At 46.6% G+C, this 19,780-nt stretch overlaps 4 protein-coding genes across 4 annotated transcripts; all 4 read left to right on the top strand.

Annotated features, from left to right (window-relative positions):
• Positions 1 to 2,336: 2,336 nt before the first annotated feature.
• On the top strand, positions 2,337 to 6,757 carry LOC127334413 (probable protein phosphatase 2C 15). Its single transcript, XM_051360861.2, has 9 exons — positions 2,337 to 2,760; positions 3,166 to 3,337; positions 3,545 to 3,695; positions 3,774 to 3,837; positions 4,464 to 4,571; positions 4,993 to 5,118; positions 5,213 to 5,451; positions 5,757 to 5,959; positions 6,038 to 6,757. The coding sequence occupies exons 1-9, from the start codon at positions 2,509 to 2,511 to the stop codon at positions 6,070 to 6,072; spliced, it is 1,350 nt and encodes a 449-aa protein (XP_051216821.1). The 5' UTR covers positions 2,337 to 2,508; the 3' UTR covers positions 6,073 to 6,757.
• Positions 6,758 to 7,978: 1,221 nt separating this feature from the next.
• Positions 7,979 to 9,277, top strand: LOC127334414 (thioredoxin-like 4, chloroplastic). The gene is made up of 3 exons (XM_051360862.2): positions 7,979 to 8,464; positions 8,590 to 8,750; positions 9,028 to 9,277. The coding sequence occupies exons 1-3, from the start codon at positions 8,036 to 8,038 to the stop codon at positions 9,044 to 9,046; spliced, it is 609 nt and encodes a 202-aa protein (XP_051216822.1). The 5' UTR covers positions 7,979 to 8,035; the 3' UTR covers positions 9,047 to 9,277.
• A 3,248-nt stretch (positions 9,278 to 12,525) lies between these two features.
• On the top strand, positions 12,526 to 13,891 carry LOC127334415 (uncharacterized). Its single transcript, XM_051360864.1, has 3 exons — positions 12,526 to 12,740; positions 13,298 to 13,366; positions 13,487 to 13,891. The coding sequence occupies exons 1-3, from the start codon at positions 12,564 to 12,566 to the stop codon at positions 13,685 to 13,687; spliced, it is 447 nt and encodes a 148-aa protein (XP_051216824.1). The 5' UTR covers positions 12,526 to 12,563; the 3' UTR covers positions 13,688 to 13,891.
• A 1,337-nt stretch (positions 13,892 to 15,228) lies between these two features.
• LOC127334416 (uncharacterized) lies at positions 15,229 to 18,186 on the top strand. The gene is made up of 4 exons (XM_051360865.2): positions 15,229 to 15,463; positions 15,560 to 15,656; positions 17,635 to 17,787; positions 17,876 to 18,186. The coding sequence occupies exons 1-4, from the start codon at positions 15,322 to 15,324 to the stop codon at positions 17,910 to 17,912; spliced, it is 429 nt and encodes a 142-aa protein (XP_051216825.1). The 5' UTR covers positions 15,229 to 15,321; the 3' UTR covers positions 17,913 to 18,186.
• The last annotated feature ends 1,594 nt before the right edge of the window (positions 18,187 to 19,780 follow it).

Genomic DNA, 19,780 nt, shown 5'->3' with positions numbered 1-19,780 from the left:
CGTCCTCGGCCGGAACAATGGCGGTAACGACCTCTCCTTCCCACCTTGTGCCAGAACATGCCATTCTCAGGCATTTGCGACGATATGCACATTAGATCTGCCAGGGTTTCCATTAGGATAGGGTTCAGATTGATGTTTGCAAGGTGTTCGTCCCCATTGGTTGCTGTTCTTGTCGAGGTCTCGGTGTTCACGGCTCGATTTACTTTGATCTGTTACTCTAATCTCCAATCGCGGTAGATCCTTCCTAGATCGGATTGTGGATTGCTGAAGCTGCCAGTTTTTATTGTGCATGCAAAGAGGGGAAGTGTTTTTTTTGTGCTGGGGTTTAGTATATTCAGATTGCTGTGCAGAATGAGTCGCGCTAGTTTGTTTTAGATTGTGTTTTTTCTGATTAAACTAGGCCGATGATTGTAACCGGGAATCATAGTGCGAGGAGATGATTGATCAGAACCTATGGCATGACTGAACATGGCCATGCCATTGGTTCTAATCAAACATCTCCTCCATATGTCCTCATCGTATGAGGCCTATGCTACCTTGCTTTCCATGTTTGTACTTCTTCATTTCTGCAATGGCCATTGATTTAACTATAGCACAACGAACGGCAGGGTGCTGCCCCTCAAACTTAGTCATGTGTGCCATATTATTTGCACACTAGACTTAGTTTGCGGATAATCCCTTTGCCTGCCGTGTGATCCAATATATGAGGCCTCATTTTGTTTGTCTAGTGCGTTGACCAATGGTTGAACAATGGCACACTAGAAGACAAGGTGCTGCCCTCAAACTTAGTCGTGTGTGTGTGATTACTTGCACACTAGACTTAGTTTGAGGGCAGTCCCTTAAGCTGCCGTGTTAGCCAATGTATGAGGCATCACATGTTTTCAATGTTCGTTTTCATCTATATACTTGTGAGCAGGCACACGTCTAATGCAATGTGTTCTTCTGGCAGACTGAGAAGCTCAAGCTTGGGTCACCAACTGAGACCCCCGACGAGGGACCGTCGAAGAACCGAAGGGCGGCTAACGTCAGCCAGTTCCAGCCAGACGTAGGGCCGGACCAGTTCCTGCGCATCGTCTTCAAGCCCACCTTTAGCCGGCTCCGGATCTCTCAAGATTTCGTCAGGTGGTTCGGAGAAATCCCTTCGAACATCATCGTGACCACCAACACTGGCTGCAACTGGAGGATGACTACGACGAGAGAAGGCGATGACGCATACATCGACCAGGGGTGGGCGGCCGGGCTTCGCCGTCGCTCATCAGTTGCAGGTAGGCCAGTTCCTCATCTTCAAGAAGGCGTCCTCCTTCGAGTACAGTGTGCTCATCTTCGACCACAGCCGCACCGAGGTGATGACCAGGTGCCAATACCATGGCGATGCCACCAGGCGTGTCGTCTTCGAAAGTCATGTCCGAAGCTTACCTGGCTCTGTCCGTTACTACCATGTCCGTGTCTAGTTATTGCCTGTCGTGTGTTGTACTATGATCGTCTCTGCTGTATCGTGAACTATGATCCTCCTGTGTCGTCAGCTATGATCGTATTTGAACTACGATCACGGCTAAGTTTGACTGAACTGTAATTGTGTTCTTTCTTCTGTTGTTGATGATCGCTGGTAAGCTCATCATCACTGAAGAAAAAAGGTAAGCACAAAAATGAAATTGATGCACGCTAACAAACCCGATTGGAAATTAATCGAGACGAGCGCGTTGGAGCGGATCCAAAGATGCGCAAGCAATGTGCGCAGGGTCGTGTGTAAGAGCATCTCCACTCGTCTCCCCACAGAGCCCCCCACGCCCACTTTTTTTCATCCGGACGGCGAAAAATGCCCAGTCAGGCCCCCGGTTCCTCGTTTTGGTCCGGATTTGAGCCTATTTTCGTCCGGACTCCCCATGCCATCCTCGATTTCCCGGGGGTCTCCCGGGGACTCCAGATGAAGCTAAACCAACCGCCCACGCCCACGTATCTCCTCTTTCGTCCGGATTCCCCGAGCCATCCTCTTTTTCCCCGAGAAACGCCGCTTGGGGAGCACACGACTGGAAATATACTGCCCCCCAGGCCAAATTTTCGTCCAATCCGGATAAAAATTTCGCCGGATTTGGGCGTGAAGAGCGCCAACGAGTGGGGATGCTCTAAAAAGTACGGCTACACTTTCGAGTAGCCCGGAGAAAATAGCACGAGGCAGGGGTCCCAGTGGCAAGGGGGCTGTCCGTGGCAACCCTAATCCGAAGTCCGAACATGGCCCTCGCCTACTTTTGCCGAAAATGCGTAATGCGCGTGGCGGGCTGGATTTCCGCCTTCTCTTTCTCTCCCTGCTGCCCCCATCCCATGTGACCTCCTCCTCCTCCTCCTCCTCCCAGTCCGTCCCAGGCTCCCCCCTTCCCCTCCTCTCCCCTCCCTCCCCTCCCCTCCCCTCCCAAAAAAAGCACCGCACCAATACGGGAGGGACGGGACGGGAGGAACCGGGAACCGCGCCTCGACAGCGGATCGGCGCCGCGCCGGTGGTAGGGGAGGGGGATGTCCACGCGGTCCAAGTCCGTGCCGGGCTCCTTGGGCGGCGCCGGCGGCGGCAGCGCGGCCGGGGGCGCGGCCGTGCCGCTCGCCGTGCTGCTGCGCCGGGAGGTCGTCAGCGAGAGGACCGCCGCCGAGCGACCCGACCTGCAGCACGGCTTCTTCAACCAGGCCAAGAAGGGCGAGGACTTCTTCCTCCTCAAGCCCCACTGCGAGCGCCTCCAGGGCGTCCCCTCCTCCTCGTTCTCCGCCTTCGGCGTAAGCACCCCCTAACAACCCTCGTCTTCTATTATGGCCGCCGCATTTCGTGCGTGCCGGATCCGGCTGCGTTACGCGCCAAATGTGGGCTCGGTCGATTTTTGTTTCGACTCGATTTGGTGGCGAACTCTAAATTCCCCATACATTTTCTGCGGAAGGTCTGATTTTAGGACATTTGATGGCGACCCTCTATGGTTTACTTACCCATGAATGATGGGTACTACTTTCACCAGGGTAATTTATGGTCTTTGTGACACCATGGACACTAGGGCAATCTATCGTTGCAAGTACCAATGAATGGATGCATGTGATGCTGGAGCTGGGCTGTTGAATGCTGCTTATAAAACAAAGTTAGCTGAATTTCTTGTAATTCCACTTCTAAAGATTTCTATGCACGTGATGCAGATATTTGATGGCCACAATGGGAGTGGAGCCGCCATATACACCAAGGAGAATCTCTTGAGCAACATCTTGAGCGCAGTCCCTGCTGATCTCAACAGGGAGGACTGGCTTGCCGCGCTTCCCAGGGCGATGGTTGCAGCGTTTGTCAAAACCGATAAAGATTTCCAAACTAAAGGTCTGTCAAGGGACAGTTGAAAACTTTGGCTAATCCTCCAGTATTTTCAGTTGCCCTGTAAAATGAGGTTGGACATGTCACCATATCAAGCAAAAGGAGAGAGATCCATCCATAGTTTTTCATTACTCGGTCCATTTAGCATATGTAATGTTACTACTACTCAGTAGAGCTGAGCCTGACATTGTCTATACCATTTATTCGTTACAGCTCGCTCTTCAGGAACAACAGTCACATTTGTGATAATAGATGGATTGATTGTTACTGTTGCATCTGTTGGCGATTCACGGTGTGTGTTAGAAGCGGAAGGTTCTATTTATCATTTATCTTCCGATCATCGATTCGATGCCAGTAAAGAGGAGTAAGTTTGTCTTCTCCTGATTTGTGCCCGCGCACTTTTGTCACTGCAACAACTTATCTGTTATCGCTTGATGTGCAGGGTTGATCGTGTAACAGAAGCTGGAGGTGATGTCGGGAGGCTAAATGTTGTTGGTGGTGCCGAGGTTTAAACTTTGCTTACTTTTGCCGTTCAAGTTGATTTTATTGTGTGGTGGTTCATTCTTACCGTTTTTACTGCTTCTTTTTATTGCATGTGATACTCATACTTGTGCCTGGGATAGTTGTATATTTATGGTGTCTATTAGAGACAGACTAGCCTATTCTTTAGTGCTGCAAAAGTTATGCAGTCTTTGGCGACATTAGCTTATACTGGCCACCAAATATATCTAGCATTCTGGTTGCGCATGTTAATTCTATGTTGGTCCTTTTAGTATTTGTTTATTATTTTATTTTCCTGTTAAATCTATTTCCTGGTATTGAATTTGCTTTTGAAGTTGATTTTAAGTTTTGGGTATATGAGCTGTTGAATGTCGATTTTGAAAACTTTGTTTGGTATATTTTAGAGTTCCAATGGCATATAACATATTAGCATATGAAAGAAACATGGTATCTAATCTTGCATACGTGGTAGGAGTGACGAGCGAGGAGTACTGTCCAGTGTAGATGGAGGTATAGGAAGGGACATTGGCTATTTTTGTACTGATAGGTTTTTGTGTTAATACCTCTACTCCTACTTTTCATCTTTTTTCACTTGCTTTACTCTTTTTTTATTTATTTGCTGTACCACCAGATTGGCCCCCTTAGATGTTGGCCAGGGGGGTTGTGCCTATCGAGGTCAATCGGAGATCAGGATGTGGGTGAATTTATCGTTCCCGTTCCTCTCGTCAAACAAGTAAAGGTATGTCCTGGAAAATAGTGAGCACTTATTATTAACAGCTTTACCTGATGGCTGTAGCCAAGAGGTTAATTGTCCAAGTAAAATGGTAGCATAGGAGCAGTTGTATTTCTTTGACATTTATTGCTCCCTTTCTTGTGTCTCCTGCTCAGATTTCATATTGCAGTCTATAACTAGCTAATTATGTTTTTTTTTTTGCACCGAAACTACTCTGTCCCCTTCAAATTTATGTCTACTTTTCATAAAGTCATCGGTTATTTATCCTGATTATAGTTCATTGACAACTTTAGGTCTTCTCTCCCTCCTCCCTCTCTTATCATCATTATCACCACTAGTTACATGATTTCATATATTTGAGGTTTTGTTCATGTTAAACTGATCCAGGGATTATGAGAATACTAAATGTCCTTTCCGATATGTATAGCTATCTACTGCTGGAGGCCGGCTTATTATTGCAAGCGATGGTGTTTGGGATGCCTTGACTGCAGAACAGGCTCTGAACTGTTCGCGAGGAGTTCCCCCTGAGGCTGCAGCTGAGCACGTTGTTAAAGTACAACTCTCTCTCTCTCTCTCTCTCTCTCTCTCTCTCTCTAACCCTGAGTCCTTCATGATACTATTCTTTACACGTTTGAAATCTATTTCAGGAAGCAGTGCACTCAAAAGGACTGAGGGACGATACCACTTGTATTGTTGTTGACCTAGGACATGAGAAAGGCAACCCAGCTATGCCAGCTCATAAAAAGCAACCAGGAATGGGTGTTTTCAAAAATATGTTCCGCAAGAAAACATCTTCCGACTCATCATGCCATTCAGATAGAGAATATATGGATCCAGACGTTGTAGAAGAAATATTTGAGGACGAATGTGCATTCCTCTCTAGACGGTTGGTTCTGAAAATCCATCTTTGACAATTAAAGGAGCAAATGGTTGTGAAGTTGAAGTGACAAATTGAGCCTCAAACAGCATAAAGTTGCCATGTTGAGAGTATTTGGATCTGAGCTTCGTTCTATTGCATGCAAAACTCTCAAAATAGCAATTTTATTCACATCCTCTTTGTAGCAAACAAATTTGCACTATCGTTTTGCTACAGTAAATGTAGAAATCCATCTGCTGCTGAATGCAATCTGACCTTCAATTTGCTTTTAAGACTTCTACATAGGGTTCAAGTTTTGTTTGTTTTGACTGCAGGCTCGATTCTGAATACCCTGTTCGAAATATGTTCAAACTCTTCATATGTGCTATTTGTCAAGTGGAGTTAAAGCCAAATCAAGGGATATCTGTACATGAAGATTCATCGCAACCTGGGAACTTGCGTCGCTGGGATGGTCCGTTCCTTTGCCAGAGCTGTCAGGAAAAGAAAGAAGCCATGGAGGGAAAGCGCCGTTCACGAGGTCTTGTTTGCAAAGCTGTTTTATCTACTTTTGAAGTATCATAACAATTTTCTTACATGTTTTTTTAACTTGCTGCAGATTCCTCATCGAGAAATAGCGGGTCCAGTGAATAGTCCTCAAGGTTAGAGTTTTTCGCTTAAAAAAGGGTTAGTGATACCAGGGAGCTATGGACCTGACATTGCCTCAGTCCCCCAAGAGACAATCATTTTGGCAGCATTTCACATTGTTTTGGCACTTCCCTGATCGCATGGACTGCCTGGGTTTTTTTGATCTAAGATAAGATGGATATGGATTACCATCAAGCAGGTGGTTACTGTTGAATAGCCTAAATGCCACTTGAAGTGGCAACATACCTTGTCCTTGATTAAAGAGGACAAGAAGCTTTTTGCTTCGCAGTTTTACTCGGATCATTTGACCATGGTGGCACCTATATGTCCAAAGATCATAGGGGAAGAATGACATGACATGTTGACATATCTATTCTTAGGTCAAACTACAGTGTGAGTTACTGGTCATATACCAGCTCTGATGAATAGAAAGGGCATTCTTCAGACCAACCTTGAATTATGGTCGAGTACTCCACGCCTGTTGAAATCCAGCTACTCCTAACTCCCTTGTAACTAGCATATAAAGAAACTCATTCATAGAGCTGTGGCCTTGATTTATCCGCAAAACATTTCCATGCTTGACATACAATGTATAGAATCTTGCTAACAAGGCATATCTGTTTCTTCATTGTGCCTTGTGGCTACTATTACTGACTGTCAGCTAAATGCTAACGATTCCACTGTTGATCAATTGAAGGAAATGGATAGTATTTTTTTTTGTTAACTGAAAATTTGACAATGACAGATTATACTTTCAGCATGAATTATGCGCTCTATCTGCCCTGCTATTCTCTGCATGGAAATTCATCAATCAGCATGACTAAAATGTAGCATACAATATGCGATATATGCCACGGGCATACTGTCTGCAGATTATTTTGAAAAATATTTACAACAAGAGGGAGATGCTGTCATCCTGCAACAATGTCAAATCAAGGGATATCCATAACATTATGTGATATATGGCACGCTCCAAACAATATATTGGCCAATAAAGCAATCGTAGAGTGGCCTGATAAATTGTACTCCCTCCGGAAGTCCAGATCAGATTTACCGGCGCCATTAGCCAGCCATGCAGATTCTTTTCCCCCCGCTCGTTTAGGCGCCATGGCATTAGTTACCGTTTAATTAGCGAATCTCATCTCGCAGAACTATGCCAGAAGGCTTTCCCTGAGGGCTAAGAGTTTTTCCATATGCCTTCCAAGGACCAAGGTATCCAACTATCGCGCCAAACTCCAATACTTCTTCCATTTCCCACACGCCAAATCAAATATTTTTCAATAATTCGAGGCCAAATGAAATTGCCGACCAGGTTGACGATGGATTACCAGGAAAAACCGTGTCCACAAGGCCTATCTTGAGTCTTAACAAAACAAAATACGCCTTACTTTCGGCAACGGAGGGAGTATATTACAATATAAATGAGTGGTCAAAGTAACATCACACATTGTCTATTTGTGATAAGTGCGACGTACTGTATTTACAAAAAATGCAGTAATATTCATGAATAATTTGTCAAGTTTGTTTTTGACAAAAGACAACCCAAAATATCAAAGACCTCCCCACACTCACCAACCAATCTCAGACATAAATGCAAATCATGTTCCCTCGAAATTAGTGTTCAAAGTTAAATCTTGAAGACCATATGAAGTGTCAAAAACGTCACGTATTTATGATATTACAAGAGTACTATATTAGCAGTAGCAGAAATTACTCAAGTTTAAAAGAATTTGTAATTATGAAAAGATGTACTAGTATTATCCATCAATAATTGTTTGCCAAACTTTCTTTGAAAAAAGACAACCGAAAATATCAGACTTGGCGCATACTCACACTCACCAACCAATCTCATCTCAGCCACAAATGTAAATCTTCTTCCTTCTCTCTCAAGCACCAAAACAATTTCAAGAAAACAAAAGAATTTCCACGCAATATCCACAACACCTCGAGGCACCACCACAATGCAGCCATGATCACTTCCTTCCTCCCCCTCCCCTCCCTTCTCTCCACCACCACCTCCGGCCGCTCCCTTCCGCCCCGCGCCACCCTCCCCTTCCCCAGAACCCCATTCCGCCACCGCCAGATCCGCACCTCCGTGTCGACGGAAAGCAGCAGCGAAGGCGAGGAGGAGCGCGGCAGCACGAACGGCTCGCTGCTGGGCCTGCCGCCCGTGGAGGAGGAGGAGGACGAGTTCTGCCCGGTGGAGTGCGTGACGGAGTTCAAGACGGACGAGGAGTTCACCCGCTTCCTGGAGCGGTCCAAGGCGACGGGCGCGCTGGTGGTGGTGGACTTCTTCCGGGCCTCGTGCGGCAGCTGCAAGTACATCGAGCAGGGATTCATGAAGCTCTGCAAGGGCTCCGTCGACGACGACTCCCCCGTCGTCTTCCTCAAGCACAACGTACGTGAACCCAGAAACACGCGCGCGGCGCGCCATTGTTCCGCCCCGCCGTGCTCTTGATTATATAGCCCAATTATATATATTTTTGTACTAATTTGCATTTACAAAACTACATACGCGTGCAGGTTATCGACGAGTACGACGAGCAGTCGGAGGTGGCAGACCGGCTGCGCATCAAGGTGGTGCCACTGTTCCATTTCTACAAGGACGGGGTTCTGGTGGAGTCCTTCGCGACGAGGGACAAGGAGAGGATCATCGCCGCCATTGCCAAGTACACCTCACCTGAGTAAGCCATCGTCACGTCACACAGACTCATTTTCCTTTTATTCGGAGCTGCCGAAGATCACACGAATCCATTATCTTATTTATTTGGAGCTACTGAACTGATCCAGAGCTACTAACACACACACCTAGTTGCAAACAATGAAATAATTTGCTCCCATGTAATGGCAACTGCCAGAGCAATTTAACTACTCCTAATTAATCTGTACATGATCTGCACCAGTCTATCTGCAGGCCTCTCTCTAGTCGGGCTGATCTATGTTGCCATTCCCCTTTTGCAGGCCGGAGTCGCAAGAGTGATTTCCACTACAGCTACATACATAAGACTCAAGAGCTAGCTAGACCGGTCTGATGCTCTTTCGCCTGAGTTATGCTGCCCATCTCTGCAGAAACTAAATGAGCGTGTATTCTAATAGGGAGGATTGGAATTGATTGTAATAAAGCAGAGCGCGTATCATTGAAATTGCTCTGTACTACAAAGAGATCCATGAGAAATTAATTGAGAATGGTGGGATGGTCATCTCACATCTATGTGATTGAGAAGGTAGGGCAAAGAAACTCTCCTGGCACGAAACTCCCCAGCCCTAAACGCCGCCGCCGCCTCTAGCGCCGCCGGGGCAAAGACCCTCGGGGCGTGGCGGCGGCGGGGGCCCTTCCTCGTCGACGCCTGGTGAACGGCGGCCGGATCCCCTTCCTCGACGCATGGCGGGCGCGCGGATGGGTTGGGTGGCGGCGGCTGCGCCGCGCCCTTCTCCCGTCGGCTCTCCCTCGGCCGGCGCGGTTGGGATGGGCGGCGGCGGCCAGCGCTGCGGCCTCCCTCCTCCCGTCGGCTCTCCGCAGCACTCCGACAGGGGCTGGTGGTGGGCGGCGGCCAGGCTCATGGCCTGCGCCAATTTCCCCCCGCCTCTCGCCGGTGAGTGGAGGCGATCTCGGGCTTCACCCGCGACACGAGGTCGCCCGGGGCAAAGCAGCCTTGGGTAAGACGGTGGAGGTGGCCCTCTTCTTCGCCGGAGAGGGTTGGCCTGCGGTTGGTGGTGGTGGATCTATCGATCTATCACCGCGTTCCGGCGGCGAGATGGAGATGCTTGGAAGCCGGCGATGGAGTCACCGGTGGAGGGTTGGAGTGGCCATCCCGGGATGGTCGCCGACGTGTGGGTCCGACCTGAATAAAGGCGGTGGTCCTAGGGTCTCTCTTGCGTGAAGAGGAAGACCTACCGGAGGCCTGGACTCGTGATCTAGCCGGAGTGTTGAGTTCCGGAAGGCTCCGCCGGCGAATGTAACAGTGCTTTTTGCATGGAGTTTGCTGGATCGGTGGTATTCGGTCGTGCGCACCCATGCTTTTATTCCGACCGATTGGTTCTGGAGGGAGCGGTGCGAAGCTCTTTTTCTGTGTTGACATCAAGTGACTATGGATCCATGATGAAAGTCGGAAGAAGAGAAGTTCATGAAGGTCGGAGGGGAGGACTAGCTAAGGGAGGTTCAAGTCTCCGCGTTGTTGAGGGACTTGCTTGGTGTTCCGGGCTTCACAGCAGCGGTATGAAAGTGGGGGCGACAACACAGGTGAAGTTCAGAGTCCTACCTTTCAGGGTGAAAACCCAAGGTCTGGCCTTAACTGGTTGTGCCTGGCAATGACCTTGTTGGAGGCATTGTTTTGAGAGCGGGGACTATCTTCAGGGTGAAAACCTAAGATCGTTGATCGGGCGACGATGGTGTTCGCGCACTGTTCCCTTCTTGGAGGCGTCGTTTTTGGAGATTCTGTATTTCAGGTGTTGTCTTGGCGGTGGATGTACTGCTGTTGTTAGGTCCGAGATTCTGTAGCGGGACTTTTGTTTCTTAGTTTTCTTTTCTTCTTTTTGGCTGTGTGCATCCGTAGTGCCATTAGGGTGGTGCGTTGTTGCAGAGGCTGGGTGTAATTGGTATCGTTTTGATATTAATATATTCCCTTTACCGAAAAAAATTTCACATCTATGTGCCACTGTGCGCCTACATACACCACAAGTGTCTAAGGGCTTGTTTGGCAGCCGTCATTTCAAGCCAGAATCGTGAAATTTTCAATCGAAATTTCATACCTAAAGGGTTTTTTTGGTTGTCATGGATTTGGAGCCCTCGTTTCAATCGGGAATTTCAGAGAATGGGTATGATATGTTAAGTAAATCATTGTCCCTAACCAGTCATTATTATGAACATATTTTTATTTCATAAACCCTTGTGGCAACTAAACATGATTTTTCGGTTTGAAATTTCACATGTGACAACATCAGTGTTTTTCATTTTTTTAACGATGGAAGGCCTTTCATATCAAGGGCCTAGATATTGCATTAATGAGCGGTGGGTTTACACATTACATAGAGAACATCAGAAGAAAGAAAGTACATTGTAGCACTCTGAATTTACAAAAGAAACTACTCCTTCCGATCCCTTTTAATTTACTCAATTAAAAGCGATCAGAGGGAGTAGAATAAAAAGATAGAGCATGCTTGGGTCCTTCTCCACCGTAGTGGCATCGAATCTTTAGATCGCCGTTTCCCGCACCATGGCCGGGGGCCACACCACTTTGAATAGAGCAGGTTGTGGGAGCTGCCTTGAAGCATAAATGCCTCTGAATCGGCCAGTAAGCATGGTGGTTGAGCAGACTTTGACACTAGTCAACAATGAACTAAAGAACATGCGGAGTTAGGTTTTGGAGTGGCGTCCTATGGGCCAGAAGAGCCAACGCCTTTACGAATAAAACCGGGCTAGCACTGCTAGGGATGAACTCCAGAACGAAGCTGCAACTTCATCATCTCCCTCTCGGTTTCCAGATCATGGCTGATCGGGAACACATACCATCTCCTCTTCCACACTGCCACCGACACAACCAAGAGGGATGGGAATCTCAAATCACTAGAAATAGGAACCCCCAAACTTATGTATGAAGTTTTCGCTATATCTGCTACCCTCCTGCTCCCTCCTCCATGGAGATAAATCATGGAGACATGCTGACAACTCCATGTCGCTATCCACACATGACAAAGGGCAACTTCTAGCTAATGACACTAGGCCAAAAGCTACTGAGGCAAAAGGAAACCTATATCTAATCCTACCAGTACGTTGTGTAGGGGAGACCCAGGCTCCCCTCCCATCCCACTCTAGGCGCCGCCGCCACCGGGTGGGAAGGGGAGGGGTGTTAAGTTTAGATGTGAGACTCTCAAGAATAAAGGTGGGAGGAGAGAGAAATAATAAAGGGCATATAAGCAGCCATTAGTCATCTAGTATTCTTTTATTCAATTTTTTGAAGCTATTTTTATTCCATTTCCATCAAATGTAATGAGAGGAAGGGTGACAAACAAGCTCTAACGGATTTTAACACGTTTTAAATTTAGTCTTACTGGGTATGGTTGTGATGTGCTCCAGAATAGAGGAAACTGAACTTCCGTTTGCAGAGGTGAAATAAGCCACTTTCCTTTATGTCGGAAAAATAGAACGACAAAATGGAAGAGACCTTATGTGCCCCTAGCAAACAAAGAGAGTAATAAGAGGTGAAGATCATAGAGACACTTCCCAGTCAGATTTTTTTTTTGAATTATTTAACTGGAGACCAAGGCATAAATAGCCAATTTACTCCCTGCCAGATTTTTAAATATATTTTTAGGGTGATTTAGACTATTTTTTGAACTGTTTTTGTTTATTGTGTGCCAGAACTGGGCCACTTTGCAAACTGGACTCGCAATTGTCCAGATAAGGCCCATTTAGGTCCAAAGTTATGACTGGGACTACTAAGTACTAACCCAGATGAGCCCGCATCTCAGAACTGGTTCCGAGAGAGAGCAAAGGAGAGATGCGGGGAGTCGGAGGCCCGTTGCTCACCGTCAGCGATCTCCTCAGCGACCTCGCCGTCGACGGAGGCGACGACCACCTCGACGGCGGGGGCGGAGACGCATCTGTACCCTCATCCCCGTTGGCAGCGCAGCAGGTGGAGGAGGCCGACCCGTCCCACCTCCAACGGCTCTTCGAGGTGAGGGTACCCTTCGTCTCCTCGTTCCTGATTTCGTACGCATCTGTTGATTCACCCGTCATGTTGTTTCTTGCGCCTTCGAATTCACTCTCGGAATATTGCATCTAGCCATTGATTTGTTTCCCTGAGTCTCCATGAGCTACTCAATTGTTCTGGGTGAAGGATCCTGCTACCGTATATTGATATGGATTGTACAAAAAGGTCCACTCCCATATTTCATATTTCATACTAAAGTAAATAGATGCAGGGATTGATTAAGGTGGCCTCATCTTAGTAAAGTTAAGTTCATATTTCATATGCTGTTTTAGGTTACTTCACGTCTTCACCCATTGTGGCCAGCGTAACAGAGTGCTGAATTATTGATGTGCTTGTCATGTTTGTTGTTTGCTAATCCCTGAAGTGAGTGTTTATCAATAGAAAGGAAGGGCCCACAAACAGGCCATAAAAAGCTGTTTTGTTCATCAATTCAATGTGGTGTGCTACTCTGTTACTGTTATTCTTGGCTATCTCGGCTCAGTTCAGAAATGTAATCGATTTGCGTGTTCATCATTAATCAGGAAGACTATGACAATCTGATGAAGTCACTACAGGAGAATGACCCTTCATGGCCCTCCTTGATGCTGAAGGTATGGCTCTCGCCTTCCCTGTCGTTTCCCATGTGCCATACCCTGTGGTTATCTACTGCAATTCATATCCGAATGAAAAATAACAACTCTGCTCCCCATTCTCTGTACCTCAAACCCTAGTTGTGCACAGCGTTGAAGACCTCAGATAAGCTGCTGGGCTGCGCGAACGCGAAGGCGCAACAGCTGCTGGAGAAGGTGGAGGCGCTGGAGCAAGTGCTAGAGAAGGGAGATCACACGGTGGGAGCGATTTTAGAGGGTCTCCAGAACGCGCAACTTAAGGGTGATAGCAGGACTTCGAAATCAAATGCACCTAGCAAGTAGTGTTGCGCTGTTGCAGCTGTTGTGTTTGGTTTATGCAAATCAGAAGGGTTGTCACTGTCTTTTTGAGGTAAAAGGGCTATGGGTTGGTATCTTCATGAGTTTGGACAGTGCGTGTATGCTTTATGTCTCGGCATTGTTGGAATTTCGGTGTTCCCCTGTCATAGAATTGGTGAAACGACTCAGTATCGTTGTACGGTCCATCCATTTGCTTGTCATTTCTTCATTTGGTTAGCTTTGTTTCCGGCAGGATAGTTGCTATAGAAAAAAACATGTCATTCCAAGGTATTTCCGTTATCTCTCGTCAGGGGTTTCTGTAGAATCCTGAGGTTTGTTGTTAATAGTAGTATGAGCATAACCCAGAGACGGGTAAACTCATGCAACTGAGATTGGGAAGTAGAGTAATCATGTGCGTATCAATAGTCCAGGTATCTCCGTTGTCGATTATTTTTTCTGTTCGTTGCGAGTTGCCACGAGTGCAAAGCGAGCGATGCGGCCATTGCCAACTGACTCAGTGGTGACACGAGTTCATGGCTTGGATGCATTTCTCACATGGAATTTCCGTTTTCTTTTTGGGCACCTTTGATTCAGTTTCACAGGAGTACATGTTGCCAAATACGTATACGTTCAGTGGCAAAGGACGAAAATAGTTTGAGGTAGGACGAACTGTAAAAAAAACAATGCAAAGATGAAAATAACCTTGAGACATTGATGTTATAGATGATTCTAACACAATCACTTACTACGATAAATACAGAAACATATTTGGGTTATAAGTAGAACCTAAAAAGATATTAATAATGTCATCTTAATGGAAAGACTTTACCCGTTTTATGGAAACTTTTTATAATTTTGTCGATCAAAACTTTTAAATATCTCTCGCTCGATGTCTACCTTGGTGTTGATGATCTTTGTCACCGAGAAAACCTTTTCAATTGTTGTCGTCACCATAGTTAAAACTTAAAAGTAACACCACCTTAGAGGTGATAATGTCATCGGAAGTCCCTCTCAAATATTTAGAAATCTCTAAATTTTCAAGTTAATCATGAATAGCACTGGGTTATCTTGTAGTGTATAGTAAGATCCATGATAAATTTCTGTAATACAAGCAATTTTATTCATATTGAACATAGAAAATGAGTCAATGTTTTTGTACCTAGCCCTAATTTTCGGTTTGAAGTCGGTTTGGCACAAGCATAACTTTTGCATAACTTTTTCATGTTGAGTCCACTTTCAATCTACAACTACACAAATTGTTTAGAAAAATACGTGCATCTAAATGTATTCACGAAAAAATCAAGATAGAGTGACTGACCTACCTTGTCCCACTGGAAGCTTCGCCCCTTATACATTCTTAAGTTTTCCAATAGGAGGACCAATATGTAAAAGAATTTTTTTCAAATTTGCCCCACTTTAGTTGAAAAATTGCACATTTGCTGCATGACGACCACATTTAAGTGACACATGGTTTGGTAAATATGCAAATTACCAAAAAAAGGTGTGGCAAATGTGCAATTCTCCCAAAACTTCGAAGGATACCATTCGAAGAAAAAGAACCTAAAAAAACGCCCAGTTCCTCGTTCCCCTTCCCGGCGTCGGAGGCGGCGACGTGGAGGAGGAGGTCAGCGTGCGGCGCCATGGATCAGAACAACTTCCCAGCGGTCTGGGCAGCCGTTGGTCCTGGTGTTTCCGGCGCAGTCTTCGGCGCGGCCTGGTTGTTCTGGGTCGACGCCGTCGTCTGCAGCGCCGCCGCCGTCCCTTTCCTCCACTACCTTCCCGGTAAAACCCTCCCCCTGTCGTTCTCTACAATCTCTATTCCCTGAAATCTAGTGGGTTTAAACCGGTCTGTGGTTTTGGGTCTGAATGTTTATTTAGGGCTCTTCGCATCGTTGGCCGCGCTCATGTTCAATTGTGTCAAGAGGGAGGACATCAATGACAACTACTACTCGCCCTACGACGACTCTGAGTGGAGGTGAGCGCATGTTCAACTGGATTTGATTTTTTGTTCTGTTTTAGCAGTTTAGTTTGGTAGAATTAGTTAGGATCAATTGCTTGCCCCGCACATGTAATTCTCTAGTTTTAGAGGTAAGGCCCAGAGGCCCAACTTTAAATTAATAAAGCCACAAACGGCAGAGTTACAAGGTGCTGAACGAACAGCTTACAAGCATCAAGGAACAAGCAAACATAGAAAACAAAAGAGCACAGCTTGGTCTTCAAAGCCATCATCCAACGGAATGGACTGAGCGGAGGAGCGGGTACGCCGTGAAGCTCACCACCGGACTCATGCCATGATCAAGACCTGGCGCGTCGCCACCAGCATGCCATCCGCCTCCGCCTTCGAAGAAGGCCCCAACCTTCTCACCCTGGTTCGTAGGGCGCCGAACCATCGAAAGGCAGAGCAGCTCTCCCCAGAGCGCGCATAGACACCTGGGCCAGCGTTCCAAGGACCATCCCCAAGCACAAGCACCGCACGCGAGACACCACGGGCATCACCGCCGGCCAACGCACCGACCACCCAAAAGACTTCAGCTTCAGGACATCGCTCGCCGAAGAAGACACGGCAAGAAAAGGGCATCCGTGTCGCCGTGAACGTCCGGTGCACCCATAGCTGCCAGAAAGGGGACATCTTTCCCCTTTCGCCCAGGCCGAGGGCGCCGACCCGCCGACAAGCCACCGCACCAGCCGAGCACCACCACACTTCGCCACCGGAAACGCCGCCACCTGCGGGCCTGGAAACACACGCAGCACAACCACTTTCCGCCGTCCCAAGGCAGCGCCTCCAAGGAGAACACGACGCTCGAACGCCGTCGCCGCCCAATCAAGAGATTTTGGGTTTTCACCCGGGCGCAGAGGAAGGAGGGAAGGGGATGTACCTCAGCGTCGCCTCCAAGGAGGAAGACGGCGTCCGAAACGTCGCCGACGCCGTGGCCGCCACCGCCGGCCAAAGATCTCTCCCGGCCAGAGCCCCGGACCCTGCCACCCCAACACATCACCCAGACGAGAACGTCAAGATGCCCTTCAGATGGGTACTACGTGGAGCAGGCCGCCGTCTTCAGAACAGACTCGGAGGTCGACGGGGCGACCACCGCGACGCGAGCAACCTCCACCGCCTCCACGCCGCCCCCGCGACCGAGGAGGCGGTCATCAGCACCGGCCAACGCCCCCCGCCGTCCGGGACCGCGCCGCCCTCACCTTGCAGAGGCCGCCGCCTCAGATCTCCGGCCCCCACCGGGGAGAGCGCCGGTCGACACAGCCCAGGCCCGACGCCACTCCGGCAGGAGCAGATCGGAGCCGAGGTCGCCTACCGCGCGCCCGCACCAGCACCGGCAAGCCCTTCCTAGCTTTTAGCAAAGTTGCTAGGTGCGGCTTATAACTACCGAAGGCAGATGCATGACTTGATGGATAGAACAAATATTGGTAGTTGACACTCGTGATTTAAATTCAAGGACAAAGCAATGCTCATGCTCATTTCGTTTATGAAAAGAAGAGAAATGGACATATATTTCTCTTACTTGGTTTTGGAACTGAAATAAATAAATTCTAAAGGTGGAAGTACCTTGAAATCTGAGATTCACTCTAAATTAAGTAGAAATAGTGAAGTAATTGGCCATATCAAATCCTTATAGCCCTGTTTTCCTGTCAGAAATAACCATGGAAACCATCCCAGGATGAACTAGAGCGAATGCCATTGGAAGATAAGATTCACTCAACCATCTAGGTGATACTTTTATTTCGGAATCATCCACGACTCTACCTGATACTTTTTCTAGGGAACCATCTAACCTATTACTCCCTATCGTAGTGCCAAAGTAACTGGGAGTTGCAGTTCTGATATAAACCACTATTACTTTTGACTGTCATTCACGACCTATGATATAAACCACTATTACTTTTGACTGTCATTCACGACCTACTGTATCACAATGAAATTGAAATGATGTGTATTGCAGGTTGAAACTGTGGCTTTTCATTTCATATGTGGTGTCTTTTGTTTCATTGGCTGCGGCTGTTGGTTTTTTGGTCCAAGATGCTCTTACATATACAGGCCCATCTATATGGACTGGCATTGCTGGTGTTCTACAAACTGTGTTCGTGCTAATAAGGTACCTCTCTACGTATATGTGGTTCAGTTATTACTCACTCCCTCAGGCTCTTTCTCCGCCCCTGTAATATTGGTGATATACCTTGCAGTGGGTTGATCTACTGGACTTGTCATTCTGAAGATTGACTTAACAGCAAGAAACATGAGGTCTGTAGAGGTGAGCTGGGTACAAGCTTCTTGGTGGAATATGCTGAAGAACCATATCTTGGATAATTGTTTTGCCCAGATCTTGGTATATCTGTAAATACAATGAAATTAGTTTTGACGGTGTTATTTTTAGTTAAAATACCTTTGGTAGTTGATAATGGCAGTAAAATTAAATTGTTTTATTCCCCCATAAGTCTGAATTTTGAAAAACATCAATTAAGTTTTAATATTTGGGAGCTGTATTCTAGTAGAAGATTGGGAGGTGTGGCAAGTAGGTTGTTAATTATAACACCTATGGCTGCAAGCGGCGGACTGGGTTTCCGAATAGCACAATTTTGGTACATACGGATTGGTTTCCTGTAGTATAGTTTGTGCTAATCGTCGTGATTTGCAGGATCTGGCATATCCTGCTTTTGCAGCCCTAATAACACCTCATTCGTGTTAGCTTCTCCAACCTAAATGGCAATGGTCGTGTCTCTAGTCAGAACGGTGCATCTTTATCCTTCAGCTTTTAAGATTGCTCAAAACCCTGGTTTATCTAACCCGGCCACAGTTTCCTTTATGCAAGTGCACTCCAGTTGTCGTATCTACCGGCTTAGTGAAGATTCTGAAGTTATTATGCTGATTGAGTGTTTGACCAGTAGGGTACTAGCAGGCACAACTATGTGAAGTAGGGACGATTTTCTTTACATGTCCGGGGAGACAGGGAATAATATCCTGTTAAAGTCATGCCGCGTGTGCTATTTTTGTAGCGTCCATGAAGTGAGTGCGTTTCATTGGAGAAGAACCAAAGCTAAGATCGTGACACTTCCGGTGGATTTCGGTCTCCAGTCAACTTTGTCTGTCGGTTTTTGACTGTTGACTACTTAATCAAGACGGTCATTTTCAATTGGGGCCTGCCCTTTGCCCACCACAAAAATTTCAGGTCTTGGAATTGACTCATCTAGGAGATGATTTCTCTTCAGTGTGCCCCTTTTTTTCCTTGCGGGGTCTCTTCAGCGTGGCTTTACGGCAACCTGTTTTGAGGGATGGCGTTAGATCAACTTTATACTTCACATTCTTCTTTCACCTGAAGATTTTAAATCAAGTGAGAAAAACCGCGTTGTGTCATTTTGAAGTACATGTGGTATATATCTTCCTAGCGCTTGTACTACCTCTGCGTCGATTAAATCCGATCTAAGGGAGTACCTGTTAATGCTTTTACTCACTCCGTTCTAGAATTCTTATCGTGGTTTTAGGTCAAATTTAAACTACAATCACAATAAGAATTATGGAAAGGAAGGAGTACATGTGTAAAATATAGTAATCCATCTTACGTACAGCAGAGATAAAAAAAAGGGTGTATGTTCAGTTCAACAACCTAACGACCTCCATCGAGACACGTCCACCTCGGCATGTTCAAATGTGAAGTTATATTTTGCAAGTCGTTACTACACGTATTTAAGCTAATACCTTTTCTATCCTGTCACAGAATGTTTCAATCTTAAACTTGAGTACGCTTCAGGAATGCGTGGTCCACACATAGTATCACAAAAAAGGAATATAGTTGCTACCCATGCCGAAATCCGGCGCTAACTATCGCCGGATGGATGTAATTTTTGGTTAGGGAGGCCTAGTTTTCCAGCGAACCCACGGGGCCGCTCCCAAGGCCAGGCAAATTCAGCAAAAAATATACCAGTTTTCGTTCAATTTTCGGCACAATTTTAGAATACAACACAAAATATAAAAAAATATGACATTGTTCGCCGAGATTTGGCATTATTTCAACAGAGGAAATAGTTCAACAAATACAATATGACAACAACACAACAAACACAATAAATCATGGTGCATCAGCTCTCGCTGCA

The sequence above is a fragment of the Lolium perenne genome, chromosome 6, assembly GCF_019359855.2.
Source record: "Lolium perenne isolate Kyuss_39 chromosome 6, Kyuss_2.0, whole genome shotgun sequence".
Taxonomy (NCBI): Eukaryota; Viridiplantae; Streptophyta; class Magnoliopsida; order Poales; family Poaceae; genus Lolium; species Lolium perenne.
This window is presented reverse-complemented; position numbering and strand designations above follow the sequence as displayed.

What these genes read in the sequence shown, in the direction of transcription:
- LOC127334413 (XM_051360861.2), top strand. Translation starts at nt 2,509, where the DNA reads ATGTCCACGCGGTCCAAGTCCGTGCCGGGCTCCTTGGGCGGCGCCGGC. An exon ending in ATGTTGTTGGTGGTGCCGAG is followed by an intron (nt 3,838 to 4,463) that starts GTTTAAACTTTG and finishes CTGTACCACCAG; the next exon opens with ATTGGCCCCCTTAGATGTTG. An exon ending in TGTGCATTCCTCTCTAGACG is followed by an intron (nt 5,452 to 5,756) that starts GTTGGTTCTGAA and finishes TTTTGACTGCAG; the next exon opens with GCTCGATTCTGAATACCCTG.
- LOC127334414 (XM_051360862.2), top strand. Translation starts at nt 8,036, where the DNA reads ATGATCACTTCCTTCCTCCCCCTCCCCTCCCTTCTCTCCACCACCACC. An exon ending in TCGTCTTCCTCAAGCACAAC is followed by an intron (nt 8,465 to 8,589) that starts GTACGTGAACCC and finishes ATACGCGTGCAG; the next exon opens with GTTATCGACGAGTACGACGA.
- LOC127334415 (XM_051360864.1), top strand. Translation starts at nt 12,564, where the DNA reads ATGCGGGGAGTCGGAGGCCCGTTGCTCACCGTCAGCGATCTCCTCAGC. An exon ending in ACCTCCAACGGCTCTTCGAG is followed by an intron (nt 12,741 to 13,297) that starts GTGAGGGTACCC and finishes ATCATTAATCAG; the next exon opens with GAAGACTATGACAATCTGAT. An exon ending in GGCCCTCCTTGATGCTGAAG is followed by an intron (nt 13,367 to 13,486) that starts GTATGGCTCTCG and finishes CTCAAACCCTAG; the next exon opens with TTGTGCACAGCGTTGAAGAC.
- LOC127334416 (XM_051360865.2), top strand. Translation starts at nt 15,322, where the DNA reads ATGGATCAGAACAACTTCCCAGCGGTCTGGGCAGCCGTTGGTCCTGGT. An exon ending in TACGACGACTCTGAGTGGAG is followed by an intron (nt 15,657 to 17,634) that starts GTGAGCGCATGT and finishes TGTGTATTGCAG; the next exon opens with GTTGAAACTGTGGCTTTTCA. An exon ending in ACTGTGTTCGTGCTAATAAG is followed by an intron (nt 17,788 to 17,875) that starts GTACCTCTCTAC and finishes TATACCTTGCAG; the next exon opens with TGGGTTGATCTACTGGACTT.